At 39.0% G+C, this 16,894-nt stretch overlaps 1 protein-coding gene across 2 annotated transcripts in view; it reads right to left on the bottom strand.

Annotated features, from left to right (window-relative positions):
• Positions 1–518: 518 nt before the first annotated feature.
• The window catches only part of Kcnc2 (potassium voltage-gated channel subfamily C member 2), a 168,210-nt gene continuing 151,834 nt past the window's right edge, over positions 519–16,894 (bottom strand). Inside the window, exons 3-5 of one of the 2 annotated variants that reach the window (XM_050135522.1) lie at positions 9,184–10,111; positions 7,090–7,254; positions 519–2,718 (exon numbers count right to left, since the gene is read on the bottom strand). In XM_050135522.1, the coding sequence (XP_049991479.1) occupies positions 2,582–2,718; positions 7,090–7,254; positions 9,184–10,111 (1,230 nt within the window). In that variant the 3' untranslated portion in view covers positions 519–2,581. Of the gene's footprint in view, positions 2,719–7,000; positions 7,255–9,183; positions 10,112–16,894 lie in introns of those variants that run through there. The other variant, XM_050135521.1, reaches the window with a different exon arrangement.

The raw sequence follows: 16,894 nt of genomic DNA, 5'->3' as shown, positions 1-16,894 counted from the left end.
TTTTTTAATATTTATAATTGAGGTAACAATGACAGAAGACTTAGACTATGAATACTGTTGCGGTGGATTTCTTTTAGATAATAACACTTTTCCAGAACTGAATGAATACATGACTAAAAATTAGTTAGATTTTATATGGAGACACTAAAAGTCTACAGCACAGTGAACAAGCTGATATATCAGTGGTCTGCAAGAAAATGAGGCAGACAAGTGTTTGTGGAACCAACATACAATGTACAAATAAGGAATGAAAACAGACCTATACTACATCGGATTCACTGCCTTCGGTAATTCTCAGCAAAGCCACCATGACCTGAAGAGGAGACACTCAGAGTCTCATGGGCATTCCTTGAAACCTCCGGGATGTTAATCATGAAGCTGGCTTCCTGTGTTATCAGATTGTTGGAGCGGTTGACCCATGCACACGGTGGTATTTACAGGTGTTTCCTGGACACTGGTCAGCCGACAAGCAGACTCCTTCCTTGGCGAGCACTGCTTCAGTTCCGATCACTGTTCCTTTATAAGCTTTCAATGGCTTCACGCAGGTGCAGGACCTCTTCTGAATGCAAACTGGTCACATCAGGGCACATTCAGTAGCAGAAGTTTCCAGTACAATCCTGGGTATGGCTAAATCTCACTGCCCCCTTTTTCAGCAGTCAAAAATCCATGATAAATTCTGTACAACACTGCAGTCAATAACAGCAGCACCAGACAGCATATTAATTCTTTACCATAAACCTCTGCATGTTTATAGCATTCTATAAGCGGTGTTATCAAAAGAATCATGGTATCTCTAAGTCTCGGATGGCTACGTCTGGGCAAAAACATTGCTGTACAAGATCTCTGAAATGCAGGTCATGCTCTACAGCGTGGGGATGAAGACTAACACACGCCTTTAGCCAATAACAAAGGAGACAATTGTCTTTCTATCAAAAGTAAACACGAGAATTAGGAATTCATTAACAATCTTAAGGATCAATGTGTCAAAGGTATTGTCTACGCTGCGACTATATTATGGCATTTTTCTTCCCTCATATACCTAAAATATCGGACACACTATTGCTATGGCATTGGGTAGGGATGTGTAAACAGACTCTCTTCCCTCCAGACTGCGAAAGACTCCTTAGGGATGCTTGCTGGAATGTAGTGATGAATGCTGGTTGCTAGGTAGTAGAAACGACATTGCACTAGGCAACCAAGTACTATGGTGAGATTGCTGCTTCGGTCCTGCTCATCAAAGAAGATTCACAGTGCCTAGGAATTTAGGTAGTCTACAGAGCATCGTTGACATATATACAAAGCAGAGAGGCTGCTCCAAGTAGCGAAGAAGTCAGGGGGCAGGAGTAGGGAGATTAGTGCTAAGTTTAAAGAGCTTCTCGGGGCATGTCTACCCTCTGTGGAGACAGATGGCACAGACAGTTAAGACAGGGAGCTAAGACAGACAGATGGAAACAACACACAGGACACAGCACCTGATTAAACACGGCCTGAAAAGTCTGGTTAGTCCTTTGATGCAAATTTTAAGGCTAGTCAAAAACAAAGCAAACAAGCAAAACCCTCTTAGTGAACACCAGTAAACTTGGATGTTCACACAAAATCATAAATAAAATTACACGAGAGCTTTGGGTAATATTTAGCACTCTACCTTTGAAAATAATGACAAATTCTAGGATTTACAAAGAGGAGGGGAGAACGGGGGTAATGGTCCTATTACGAAGCAGCAATTCCTGGCTAAACAATGCAAGCCTGGCTAGCAGTTACCTTTCTCTCATGTTTTGTGCCTTCCCCAAGTCATTAAGAAAGAGCTCTGGCCTCGGCTTGCGTGTAACCAGTAATGACAACCTCTTTGCAGTTATCTGTGTGTACAAACAACCAAAAACATTCAGAACACCAATACAGCATTTTTTGAAGACAAATAAATCATTCAAGAAATTAAGTTATTTAAAACAACTATTTCTATCAAAGAATAGAGGGGAACATACCAAAGAGAAGGGCACCCTCCCTGCCCCGCAATTCAACATGCAGAACAGGCGACTGGTGCTTTCACAGTGGCAGTATGGTTTGAAGCAAGGACACATATCCTGAGCCATCCAGTTCCAGGACTCTACAACACTGTATTCAGGTGATACAGACAAGATGGTCCATGCAAATGAACTAACCAAAGTCAGGTGGTGTGCAAACTAGATTAGGATCCCAGACATCTTCTGAATGGTTTGGAGTCACAAGAAATGAAGATCCAATGAAGTGGTTGGCATTTAGAAGCACACTATTTAAGTATATCTCCCTGAAGATAAGGTTATACATTAGTAAGTATACTGGCCAATATCTGGCACTATTGGTCACTGTATTGCGAAAGGGAATTGGGGCAATTCATATTGAGTAGTAGCACTACGTTAAATCATCATTAAAGCCAGAATAAGATGTTTTAGCTACTCAAGTAGCATTTCTGACTTCAAATAGTTATATCATGCAGGATTTATGCTGTATTATGGAGCCTGGAGAAACTCTACACTTAATTACTTCCATTACAGGATAAACAGTACTTGTTTTGATATAATTTAGCCGATTGATGCAGTTTGGATTACAAGATAGATGGAATGGGAGATCGAGAGCGCCTCAGAGGACAAGGAGAGCTGTAGGGTGATGTTACTGGAGAAAGCCTCAGAGCATTGCCTGCCAAGCCCGCTATGTTGTTTAAGCTTCGGGATTTTTCATATCCTTTTATGAAAAAATGCACAGACATCAGTTGAATTCAACCAGAAAAGAGACAGAGACAAACAATACCATGCAGGGTAATCAAACGTGCTATTTTTGTGCTCACACCATGTGTAAAGAATTCAATGTTGAGACAATTCATACATCGAAAAACTGAAATTCACTGCATTTGGCATCCTGAAACTATTAAACCGGCTATCATAAATTATAGCTACAATGTTCCAAAATATGTTTATGTCCAGATTATTTTTGGCATTGATGCAATTTGGGCATAGAGATTACAAAAAAACTTTTAAAGCTTAGACAAAGCCACTTAAATAAGATTACACACTCAACACTTTAAAGTTCAGGATGTGTTTCTGAACGTTAAAAATACATGAGGCATTTTTCTTTTTTAATTCTACTGTTAATAGCAAATGAAGCATGCTTTACTTGAAGTGTACACTTGTTACCAACATAAGTATATTTTGAGTTTTACAAGTTGAAAAGGGTGATCTGAATAATAATGGCATTTTGTGCCATTATCCAGGTGATACAGGATGGAAAGTATATTACCAATCCCTTAGGTAATAAAATAAAGTTAAATAAAAAAAAAAAAACAAATGAAATGTAAACTGAGTCATAATTTCAGTGAAATAAATCTGAATCTGATGTTCTCAGATGACTTCATCTCTTTCCCTTACCCTCTAGATTTTACTGTCTAGAAATTGAGGCAAATTTTATTTTAGTCCAATATTTCCAACCTGACCTATTGTGAGTGATATCCATGCACTTAGATACGAGAACAGCTTTTCAGAAACATTAGCTTGGTTGTTTTCCTTAACCACTCAGCCAGTTACCCCATCCTGTGACCTTTGGAGGGATTCACGTGGTGCAGTATTTTCAGTAGAACATTAGAGGCAGTTGAATGAGTTTGGGCTGCATCTCATATAAAATGGGACATGAAGTAGAAAGCAGGACATTTGAATGGAAATGAAGTTCTAGCACACTGCTTTGGACATAAATGTTTTGGCAGTTCCACTGAACAGTTACAGGGCTGGAAAAGAACTTCCTGTAGGGCAACCAAAATTGAGTAAATGCACACAATTCCAATGGGCTTCTTGTCTCGTGTCTCCTCTAGACTGTGTAGTACTCTCCATGGGCTCTAGTGTGCTTGCTGAACGTGGGACGAAGAGAAAAGAAAGAGTCTTTTGTAATTGCCTCTACTTCTCTTAACTGGGACTGAAGTAATTTATCTATTACTCTGACATAGGAGAGGCCAACACATATATCATCAAGACAGACTCTATAACAACCTCATAACGGGCTAACACTCAGAGAAACAGGAGAGCAGAGTAACGAACACTCCGTACCTCATGCACACACACTGATCTCCTGTAGACTGGATGTCTTCTAAATGGTTTTGTGAATAGATATTCCATTAACTATAATAGTGTTTGTAGGGGCCTGCTTTCTGTTGAATAAACATTTACCTGCCTCTGTTCTTTTAGCATCCTTTATTATAAAACATGGAGGAGGGTGTTTTCATTCCATGCGCCTAGGTGATATGATAGTTAATGGAAGAATGCTTTCATTTTTTAAATTGAAAGTAATTTATCATTACATAGAAACAATGTGCATGGTAACTCCATTGTTACGGCACTTCTCTAAAGTGGTTGATATTATAACTTTAAAAATCACAGAGAAAAGGATATTTCCTATGCAGTAGAAGTTGATTATGTGACCTAAAAATAAAAACTAGATTATAAACATTGATGAATGTTAATTACTGGTGGGAATGCATCAAAAGGGAACTTTATACTCCAAGCCCCTTACACACCTCTCAGAAATGTAATGATCTGTTAGATAATTTTACCTTAATCACCAAGTGATAGATGAATCTTGATTGCTAGTCTAAATTATAGAGTTTAAAGTAAATATTTGTTATTCTGTTTACGGATCCTTTTATTTTTAATATCCATGATTTAATATCATTTTAAAAAGCTCTCCTCATTTACAACAAGTATTTAATTAGTAAAATTATATGTTCTTTATACATCTTTAGTTTTACCTATTCTAAATATTTCTGATTCAAAATTCTGACATATTTTTTCCTTAATTAAACTTTTTTTGGAGTCATTGAAAATATTAATGATGATTTGAATATAAAATCTTGGTTACACATGAAAATTAAACAATACTAAATCTACTTGGAAGCAACATTAGAAAATGGAGCTCCAACTTTATTCAGCACCTAGGAACATGTGCTCAATTGGGATAATGTCAACACTGCTGTATAGAGAGCACGCATGAAGGTTGTAGTTTGGATAATATGGTACTCAAAAACAGCTTTAAGAAAACACAAAGATCTTAAATATTGAAAGGTTACTCTTTAAACAAATCTTTCCTCTCTCTAAAAGCATTATGGAAATTTTCATCCTTATATGTAAAATAGCTAGGCATCCAATAATTTTTAAATTTTATTGGATACAGAGAGAATTTGGGGAAATTTGAAATAAAGTGAATAGAAAGATCCATTTGAAAAGTGAGTGCATCCTATAGGAAGTAAATATTTGGAAAGAATAGAAGAACTCTATAAGCTCTGTAAAGGAAAGAGGACAGGCAACGGATGGCTTTTTGGTAGATGTGACAGCCAAAGACAAGGTCAGCATGGTTAAGCGTTTTCAGAAACAATACCCACAGAGGGAGAACATACAGCGCTTAAAACAAAGTGCAAGAGTTGGTGTCACAAGGCAAGGAATAATGAAGCACAAAAGGCTCATGTGAGCTAATCAGTTTACAAAAGCAGTCCTCATCCAAAAAAAAAAGTCCTTTTGTGAAATAAAGCTGTATGTATCTCTCCATGCAAAATAAGTATCTTATTAAGTGCTTTGTTCATAAAGATTTGTGATTTTGTAGTAAAATTTTATATTAACATGCTAGCTTATCATGGTCAGAGCTTTTCTCAGACATTTCTCAACTGTTTAAAGTAGAAAGTAGTATTTAACACGGAAGAAAATTTGATTCAAGATATTTATATACATTACCTTTGTATAAGCACAGTATATAATACTTTAATGGAAGATGTATAAAGATGAATATGTGTTTGATCTCATATACATATATGTGTGTATACACATATATACATGTATATATACAGAGATAAACTTGTTAGGATATATATGCATTTAGAAAACTGTTTTGAACACAAGATATTACTATTAGTGTGTGTTTCTATATTTTGCTCAAATACTATAAAACTTTAGCTATCCTCACAAAACATTTAAACTTTAGCACACATACAAATATAAATTAATAAAGAAACCCATTCAGAGGACTGCAGCACATTTTTGTCCAAGGAACACATGGAAATAATTGGGATGAAGACTTATTTGATATATTAATCAGCAATAAAAATGAAAACAACGTGAAGAGTCCTCTGCTTTCACGTCTCAAAGACATTGGAAGCAGAAAAGCAATAAAATGCTCAGAAGAAATAAAAAGGAACTGGAGTTTAAGCTATGGGAAGCTTTCTAAGGGCGCCACCACAAAACAAACATTTTAAGTTTAAAACATTGAAGAATTGGAAAAAGTGCTTCACAAAACAAACATGGACATCAATTACAGAATACAATGGAACAAAACGTGAAGTTTTCTGTTCCGATTTAGCTAACAAGGGTAATAAGTCCTTACATATCTTTTTCCTGTTCCTTAACCAAGACACTTGCCCGACCATTTTAATTCCATCAACAAATAAATATTGATCATTTCCTAGTTGTTAACTACTGTTTAGTGTCCAGTGAAAAATATTAACGGTTTTAAAATTATTTGGGGGGTCTAAGGAAAAAAAATACGGGTAATTTTAATCACACAAGTGACCTTTCAAGTAATTTTTACAAACGCACATGGCAGAGTGGGGGATCTTGCCCATTGAGACAGTCACTGAAGCTACTGGCATTTACTGCCCTGGTAAGTGTTGGGAAAGCTATTTAAAGGGTATTTAGCTCTTCCATTTGAAAAAGAATATACCTTATCGATTGTTTCATGGTCATCAATTACTTAACAAATATAGTCATAGAGCCAATTAGTGAGTATTGTTTTAATACAAAAGGTAACTTTTAAAGACTGCTAAAAAAACGCTATGATAAAATAATTAATGACTGACTTAATGTGTTTAATGGTAAATGAAAGGATGAAGAAAGTATAAAGAATAAACGGTAATGTAACAATAGAGCAGTCTGTCGTAATGACGATTATAAAATGCTTATAATGAGAGACGTAGTGGAGAGAGTAAACCACATGCAGCGTTCCCTGGAAACATGACGATGAGCAATTTGCATCGCACTTACTTAATGGCTACGTTACCTACTACGATTAGATTAGATGCATGCCTACCTTTCCTGATCCCTCCATCAGAAGTGCACGTGTAATCACCTGTCGTCAATAGGAAACACGTTTCCCCTCTTCTGTTTTTGTCTCTGGTACTAGAGCGTCTGATGGGGAGCCTTTCTGGAGGTGAGAGTGGCGGCTCACTTCCTGTACTGTCGTCACCTGAGAACACTGGTCACAGCACCACGCCCATTGACAGACAGGGACGAATGAGGAAATGAGACAGGACAAAGAGTTTACAGCAGATGCCTGTAGTCCAGTCACTCAATATACAGCACACGGTCCTCGCATCACCGTACTCAGCACAATAAAGAGAATTACACCAAGAAAAATGAAAATGCATTGAAAAAGGGAGGAGTGTTCCTTACAAAATTCTGATTCGTTTTTGGAATCTGACGGATATTGGCCTTTACACAGGTGGTATGAACTCAAAACAAATGCAGTAATGAGTTTGGACAAGTTGACCATGTAGTTTGTTACACGTTATTCAGACACAGTGAATGGAAATAGTTAACTTAGGAAAAAACTCGAGAGTAGTGACTGGCCTTGCTGTTCTTAAGGAGACATGTTTTTCTTAAGTTTTCTGAAATTCAATTTCCCACCCCCAAAAAATCTTTACTAAAAGAATCCCGAAGCATAAGAACTACCATTCCACTTTGAAGACTCGAGATCATTTTGAACAAAGCACACAGCAAAGATCTCCCGTGTCCGTGAGAGCGTTGTTTACTTCTGAATGCTTGTCAGGGGCTTTCTATACACACTGGCCTGCACACGGGCTTGGTACCACAGTGTGGGATGGAGAAGAAGATGTGTCCTCTTTGACCATGGCTTTCTTAAGGGTTCTGCATAAACATACTGAGAGCAGTGTGATAGCAACCACGTCAGCTAAGTTCCCCCTTTCAGATAAGTATTCTCAAAAGCTGTCAGATATGTGTCGATAGAACTGCCAGCTGAAATCCCAAATGCATATATAATGACTGCGGATGAAAATTTTAAACAGCAGATTCATCTCCAGTCACACTTCTTTGAGTTTTCTGTTTGCCTCATAAAACTTTTCAGAAGCTAAGGTGGACCTTGTTTCTAAATGAGGCATGAGACCATCAGCGGTTATTATTTTTTCCATATAAGAAATAGTTAAAGTAGATCTAAAAGAGTGGTATATGTTTACTTTAAATTTCAAATTGATAATCTAAAAAAATACTCTATCTTACTAGGACACAATAGACAAGCAAGGACTCCCTCTGCCTTGGCTTGGACAGACTGACTCTCAGCTCAAACTCAATCAACTCTGTGTTGCCTCTAGCATATAGGAAGCAAGATTCCAGCAAATGCCGAGCAATAAAATATTCAAAATACAGTTCTAGCAATGAGCAGAGGCCAAGGCACAACACAATAAGAAATGATTGCTGGAATAAGATCGAGTTTTGTCGTTGGTTGCCATGGCAGATCACCTGTGCCCTGAACTATGATGAGTGTTTAATTTTTGCATTATATATGACTTCGTTTCATGAAAAAAAATAAAGTTGCAATATCCTACCTAGTTTTAAAATGATAAAAATTTAGTCAGTCTAGAATATTACTAATAACGAGCTTTCTTATTGAAATAGCTGTCTTCCACATCACCTCTTTAGTGTCTAGGCCTTTGACGTGCAAGCACCCATTCTCCTTAAGCAACTGCTTCTCCTGAATGAGGTTGAGAGGCAGGGTACCATGTGGCAGAGGTAAAGCTGAGACAAACACACCAAGCCAAATGAAATGAAGGTGAACATTTGGAGGATGAAGCGTGGGAAATGGTTCAGGTCATACCATCACATCATGCCGAGGAACAAAGAAACATTGGCACAGAAGCAACAAGTGGGCAAAAGAAAATATTGGCACTATCAGCAGAGGTCAGTCCCACCACCATCAGAAACCCCCACAGACCTGCTCTGCTGACCCAAATGTAGACATGCTACAGTCTAGTTATCTATAAGCCTCACAGACACACATTTTAGGAGAAGTTAAAACTGAAAACTCATGTGTATTTACATCTACCCTCTACATATAGGATACACTGGTCTACAAAGTATTACATGGTCCACATTTGAAAGCATGCCTTACCTGATCTGTTATGCTCCAGAAGCCGGTTTTCTTTACCCAGACACGTGTCACCCTGGGTACTATTGCAAGTCATATTTAACTCTGTCTTGCAAAACGTAGGTGAGCTTGCCAGAGGCGCAGGAGGAATGTGCTTCTTTCTTTTCCTCGGAAGTTTCTGCTTCGCCATTGCCAGGGAATAGTACATTCCGAAATTGTTGACAATGACAGGCACGGGCATGGCTATTGTCAGCACTCCAGCCAGAGCACATAAGGCCCCCACCAGCATCCCTGACCACGTTTGGGGGTACATATCCCCGTAGCCTAACGTAGTCATGGTCACCACGGCCCACCAGAAACCAATGGGGATGTTTTTGAATTGGGTGTGCTCGCTAGCTGAGGGGTCATTGGGCTGCGCTCCCACTCGCTCGGCATAGTAGATCATCGTGGCGAATATCAAGACCCCTAGAGCCAGGAAGATGATGAGCAGCAAAAATTCATTGGTGCTGGCGCGAAGAGTGTGTCCAAGCACCCTCAAGCCTACAAAATGGCGGGTGAGCTTGAAGATTCTCAGGATCCTCACAAACCTAACCACCCTGAGGAAGCCAAGCACGTCTTTAGCAGCTTTGGAGGAGAGCCCGCTGAGTCCCACTTCTAGGTAGAAAGGGAGGATGGCCACAAAGTCAATGATGTTCAAGAGGTTTTTGATGAATTCAAGTTTATTGGGTGAAAAGACAATACGGACTAAAAATTCAAAAGTAAACCACACCACACACACTCCTTCTACATACGTCAAGGCAGGATCCGTTTCGATCTCATACTGGAGAACGGGGCTTGTGCCGTTGATAACTGGCTCTGTCTTGTTTTTAACAATATTGAAAGCTTCGTGAGTCTCCAGGCAAAAGGTCGTGATGGAAACCAAGATGAAGAATAAAGAAGCAAACGCAATAAACTGCAGAAAGAAAGAAAGAAACAGAAATGCACAGTGACCTGAACCATCAGAGACATATATCTGAATCCAAATGGCACCGATCGCTGGCAACCAAAAGGGTAACGGAATATTTGGGGATGTCACTTGGGATGGTTCTAAAAAGGTAACCAGGCCGGAACCGGAGAGTTCTCCAAACTCTTGTCTTTGCTCACACATAGACAAAGCTTTACTTTTTGCTTTGTGAAGGAGGGAAAACTGTGAAGAAACCATAAAAGTTATCTCAGAACAAGTTTTGATGACAATAGTCTGAAAAAGAAAAACGAAATTGTGACAATAGCTCCGATTTTGACAATTGCTTATGACCTAGAAATTTTAAAACACGGTTTATAACTGCAGATACAAGGCAGATTACATGCTTGGGAATTTAGGAATCATGCAAATGTAGCTGGCAGCTTCTACTTATCAATAAAGCGTTTTGGGTATCGTGCAATATGAATATGAAAAGAATACTTGCAGTGTACAATACGCTGAAGGTAGAGACTGCCCAATTAAGTAAGTCTGGATGAAGCGCAAACTCAACCCGCATTAATTAAAGGAGAGAAACTGAGTTAGGGAGGCAATTAGAATACAGTTATCTTCCTAGACTTAAAATAACAACTTGAAAATGCTGGTGTAATACATTATAAAGCTAGTTTTTAAAAATTGATGATTCCATTTCTTTAGTTAATGATACATGAACGCATATGCACCTACAAACGCAGATTAGTCCTAAGAACTCCCAGGTACATAGTTCCGGCTAGACCCACACTGTTGAACTGATTGACACCAACCTGCATAACAACACTACTACTAGCCCCATTTTACAATTCAGGAATATCAAGTCAGGCTGTTACATCTTTTTTTAATTAAGTCAGTTTGATTAAAGTGGTAGGTTCAGACAGTAACCTGACAAATTTAGCCACAACATCCAGGCTTTTAAGTTATCAAATTCCAATAGGAAGAATACAAATTGTTGAAACCTCTTCCCCTAGCCCAGGGTCACACCGTTCTTAATACTACAGATCTGAACCTTTGAAATGCAGGTGTTGGAATGGAGGGCACTGCTGTCCTTCACTGGAGGCACTGCAGCATGGCTGAGTCCTCTAGTATTCTCTTGGAGTGTCGCAGAAGCCATACTTGCTGAACGAGCAAGCTGCTCCTTTCATAAAGCGTGGAATCACCAGGAGAAAGAAACTGTACTCAAGCAGGAGCTTAGTTGAACATAATGGACTAGTTCCAATATCCAATCTGTGCCCTGACAGATGTTCTTCAAGCATGGCTGCCACTGAGAAGGGCTGAACTGCAGTTCAAGAAAATAGACCCCCCCCCCTTTTTTTAACTCAATAAGCTTGCGATGACATCATAAAAAGACTAATCAATGTGACTGTCTGCCTTAGACAACCACCCCAAATTAAAGACTTTCACAGGTAGTCTGAGCATATCCATCACACAGCACTGAACAAATCTCACATCTACAGCACTGACCTGGCCCCTGTGCACATCTTCCAAGCACTCTTGATTCTGGCATTATAACCCAACTGTTTAGTTTTACGGGACATTTGAGATGTTAACTTATTCCATTTCTCTTTCTCATTTCATGTACAAAGAAATACACAGCTCTGTTCAGTCAATTGTTGCAAACTAAGTATCATGACAGCTTTACATACACTAAACAATGATGTGCTGTAGCTATGTGTGATGGGTAATTGATTTGGAACCACATCCTTCCTGTGGCTCTAGATTTGAAAGTTTCTGATTGAATGGGACACTTTTTGTTGTTAGAGCCTTGCACATTTGTCGCTACTCCTCTCCTTTCCCCCTCCCCCACAGTACCCATAAGGCCATTCTGTCCCTGCACTTCAGAGTAGGCATAATATTAGCAGGCAGAGTCTACGATCTATCAATTAAGCTGTAGTTTGATGTTCTGCTTATACACGTCTTCAGGAAGCACTCTCTTCAGTGGACACTGTAATCCTAAATGGCACCATTGCATGAGGCAGTCTATTAGTTTCTCCTTTCAGAAAGTCCTAGTGTGCCTGCCACATCCAAACAACAAAAAACAGTTCTATAATATGCCTTGATGCTTTTCAAAAAAATTAGTACTTTTATAATTGGCCATTTCTCTATTATACCATCGCTCATGCATGCATGCATGCAGCGTATTAGATGCTCCTCTTCGCCAGGCCTCAGGTCAAGCTTTTAATTTAATAGCAGTTAATGGAACAGAAGCCACCGAGGAATTCACAGTGCAATGAGGACGCAGACATTAAATTCATTAAATACACAAAGGGTCTGTAATTGTAGTTGTCATAAGTTCAGTAAAGAAAAAAATACATGAGATTTTGAAAGAATGAACATGGACTGTGTTTGGGAGGAAGGGGCCCTGAGACCTTTGCTCATAGTCTTAAATGAGAGATGAGCAAGTCCACTGCCCAGAAAAGAAGAATTTTAAAGCTTAAAAAATCATTCTATAGTTGTTTGACTTGAGAAAAGGTAGCATAGCTCTGGCTAGCCTTGAATTCTCTATGTGGGTCACCATGACTGTGAATCCCAGGTTCTCCTGTTTCCAACCCCAAGTGCTAAGATGTCAGGCTAGCACCATCAAGCCTGGTTTTTGCAGTAGTGGAGAGCAAACTCCAGGCTTTCTGCATGCTAGGAAATTATTCTACCTACTGAGCTATGTCTCCAGCCAGTTGTTCTTTCTTTCTTTCTTTCTTTCTTTCTTTCTTTCTTTCTTTCTTTCTTTCTTTCTTTCTTTCTCAACTGATGATTGGTTACAATACCACAAGAGCTGCAGGTTTTCCAAATCTGCCAACAGTGTATGGACTATCCTTTATAAAACCCATCAAGCAGAGGGACTGTCTTTGTAACGGTTAATCCATTTCTCTCAGGAAATGTTATGAAGCAGAAATAATACCCAGGCTTTAAAAATGGTGACAAAGCGACTTTAGATCAGTGGTTCTCAACAGTTCTAACGTCGTGGCCCTATAATACACTTCTTCATGTTGTGATGATCCCCAACCATAAAATTATTTATCATATAACTGCAATTGTGCTACTGTTAATGAATTATGTCAATACGTGTTCTTTCCATTGGCCTTAGGCCAACCCTGTGAAAAGTTATTCAACACCCAGAGGGGATCACAATCTCCAGGTTGACAACCATAGCTTTAGAGACACTTAATTCCTAATAGTACCATTTTGGGCTTGTTTTTCCATATAATTCAGTTGCTTGAAACTACTGTGTGAATTTGAGACAATGTGGAAATAGAAAATGCCTGCTAAAGTGATTTTTTATTTGAAACATAGATTATTTTAGTAAACTTTCTAAAATACAATTATTTCCTCAAAATGCTCTAAGAATACAGTGTTTATTTGCATTGAAGCATTTGTCTTTGGAAACAAATTATGTTACCCACCCATGTTCCTAAATACTCGGAATAATATACAAAACTATGAATTCCTTATTCCCCACCACCATAAGATATCAGACTTTCTTCTGCAGGGAGAGGAAAATAACATTTAACAAGGTTCCCAGGTGATTAATATGCATATTAAAAATTGGAAAACAATTTCTTGCGCGTTTTTCAGAAAAAAATGAAACAAATTATCTAATGAGTTGGAAGAGTCTTCAATTTATAAACATCCATCCATATTCTTAATAAAACTCCCTGGAGGCTTACTAATAATAAACATTTACTAGTTCTATAGAAGCATTTCTGGATGTTTATGTCTAATTTGATGTAATTCTGCTTTTTTCCAAAAAATAGTTTTGGACCAAGAAGGCATCTGAACAACCTATAAATGCAAACAAGTTTAAAACATAAAGCTTTGGAGCCCACCAACTGCATGGAACTATCAATATTTGTGTCATCAATATTTTAAGAACCGTAAAAAGGGGGCTGGAGAGATGGCTCAACAGTTAAGAGCATTGGACGCTCTTCCAGACGACGTTGGTTCAATTCTCAGTACCTATATGGCTGTTTACAACCATTGATCAGTAGATCTAATACCTTCTTTTGGCTTCTGGGAGCACCACACGCAAGTGGTGCACAAACATATATGCTTCCCAAAATCCCATATGCATAAAATAAGTGGAAAGGTTAAAAAAATTAAATAACTATAATGAGAACTTAGATGCTGCTTCTGCCAAAAGCATCTGCAGATGCCCAAAAAAATAACTGAAAGCAAGATGAAAGTTTGGCATCACTCTCTTTCCATGTGAGTCATGCTCCTCTGCACTCACCATGGGTTCCAGGAACAACAGGTTTGCACTAGAAAAGTCTTGTAATGAGTTGAAATCACTACCCAGGCTGCATCAACTTCCTTTTCTCCTAATAAGACCCACATGATCAACCGTGAGGTGATTATGATCAACCAGATGACAGTCTGATCAAGAATGCTTGAATATACAGACACCCTTACCCTTGTTCCTCTTGATAGTTAATCTTAAAGCTCCTAAATACCAACACAGGACCATTTCCTCACCTCCACAAAACTGTCATCCTGTTTTGAGTACCTTTCCTTATTTTCACAAATTCTTTTTCCATTTGACTTTTTACAGGAGTGCTTCTTTGGGGGGGGGTCCCCACAATTGAGTCTTTGGCCTAGGACTCTATAGCTGGACCACACCATGATTTTGTATTTTGCATCGATTTTTATTGCTCTATCATAGCTATGTGCAGCTTTCACTTTCGGGTATGTTATAAATCTGTTGGAGTGTGGTACCACTGACGTAAAACACCGACTCCCAATGATATGCTGCTGTACTCACAGATCAGTGCCTTGCTCAGTTGTCATCAGTGCAGAGATCCACAGCCAGACATTATGAGAGAAACAGAGAGTCTTAATCAGAGGTCTTCTTTGGGTCCCTCCCCCCAGGCATCAGGGGACCCCATGGAAGAGAAGGAGAAACGATTTGTAGGAGTCAGAGGGGATGGAGGGCACCAGGAGAACAACTTGGCCCACCAAATCAGTTAAGCACTGCTCACATGGGCTCAATGATTGGAGTGGCAAATACTGGGTCTGTAAGGGTCTGTGCCTAGTTCTTTGTGTATATGCTGTGGGTGTTAACTTGGTGGGTTTTTTTTGGGGGGGGGGGACTCCTAAAACTGGGAGAGGAAGTTTCTCTGACTCTTGCCTGCTCTTGGAACACTTTTCCTCTTTCCTTGCCCAGCCTCAATATGAGGGCTTTGCCTTGTCTTATTGTGTCTTATTTGTCCTGTTTGGCAGTTGTCTCTGGAGGGGAGGTGATTATTTCTGTAGAGGAAGCAAACGGGAGTGGATCCTGTGAGAGGGGAAATGAAGAGGAGCTGGGAGACAGGGAGGGAGGGGGAACTGTGTATGGGGGGTAATGAATGAAAGAAGAATCTATTTCAAATAATAAATGAATAAACTTTAGCATAAGGAGGGACATCTATTTCAGAAGTAGATAACTGTTATGTTTACTTAAAATCAGAAAGACAAACAATTTTTTAAATTGTTTAAAAGGTAAAGACCACACATGAACTAAAACGAGAGAGCTGTAAGAAAGAAGCGTGCCATATGACAGGAGAGGAGTTGGAGTTGTCTTCTGCCTGCCTGAGAGTAGAGAATGTTTGAGAGGGTAGATGCTGAAGTTTAAGAAAAGGGGGGGAAGGGCAAAACCTTGATGGAGGAGCATGAGTTAGTGATGCAAATGGAGCTAATACATGCACAGGCTCACCCGCAGAAATCTGAACAGGCAATGATGGTATCGCAGCTTAAGATAATGCTAGCTCTGTTTACCATTAGCCAAAACCTATTAATTCTGCTTTAACGCATGAAGGCAGTGGGCCTTGTGAAGACAATAAGAGGTGTGGATGAGTGGGGTGGGGGGATCATCATGTGACAAGACAGCCAGAGAGGTTCAAACACAGAGCAGAATACTCAGTGAGGGCAAACGTCATCAGATATCAGTGAAAATCTTAAGAGAGTATGCTGTCTCTTGTGGGATAAAGAGAGGCTTGGTTTATTAGGAATTTAGTTTACATATCAAACGAATGGATGATGCTAGGAGCTCTGAAGATTGCAATCACCCAGAGGCAAACATTGACTGCATTAATAACAGCTTGACGTGATTTATCTGAACTTCATGCTAAGCTCTTTGGGTACAGGAGGAAAAATGTCTTCTTTTCTGGCTCATTGAATAGAGCTGAAATGGTCAAATGGGAAGTTAGAGTGAATATTAGAATATTAAAAAAAAAATTAAAAGGAAAGAAACTTGGGAGGAGATAATTGGTTTTTCTCCCCTCCACTGAGCTGGGCAGTCATTATGAAGTGGAATTATGTCATATTCGTTTTCTAATCTCTGACTCCTGGTGCCTAGATGGTCAGCAGAGATGACACTATGGGTGGAAGGAAGAGTGAAGAACAAATAAATGGGGGAAATAAGGTGCAATTAAATTTCTTTGGGGATTGAAATGTTAATTTAAAAGAACTAACAGAAATCAATGAAATAATTGGAGGAAATGGTCAAATTTACAACAGAAGTCAATCAACAAGGTCCATTTCCCCCCCAAATGTTGCTAGCAGGGTCTTCCATCCATCCTGTTAATAGAATGTGTCTGAGGGAGGAATCAGGAAGCATCACGTTCCATTTCTCTTGCTTTCCCATTATGATAACACCACAAAGTCCCAAGGCATTTAATGAAAATAAAATTACTCAAGTTAAATAATTAAAGTGTTAGAAAGCTTTCAGACAAGGTGTGTCATGCGGACTGGATTCAGAGAATTGGGGCAAAATTC

This window comes from Alexandromys fortis, unplaced genomic scaffold, assembly GCF_014885135.2.
Source record: "Alexandromys fortis isolate MF-2015 unplaced genomic scaffold, M_Fortis_MF-2015_v1.1 scaffold_24, whole genome shotgun sequence".
NCBI lineage: Eukaryota > Metazoa > Chordata > Mammalia > Rodentia > Cricetidae > Alexandromys > Alexandromys fortis.
This window is presented reverse-complemented; position numbering and strand designations above follow the sequence as displayed.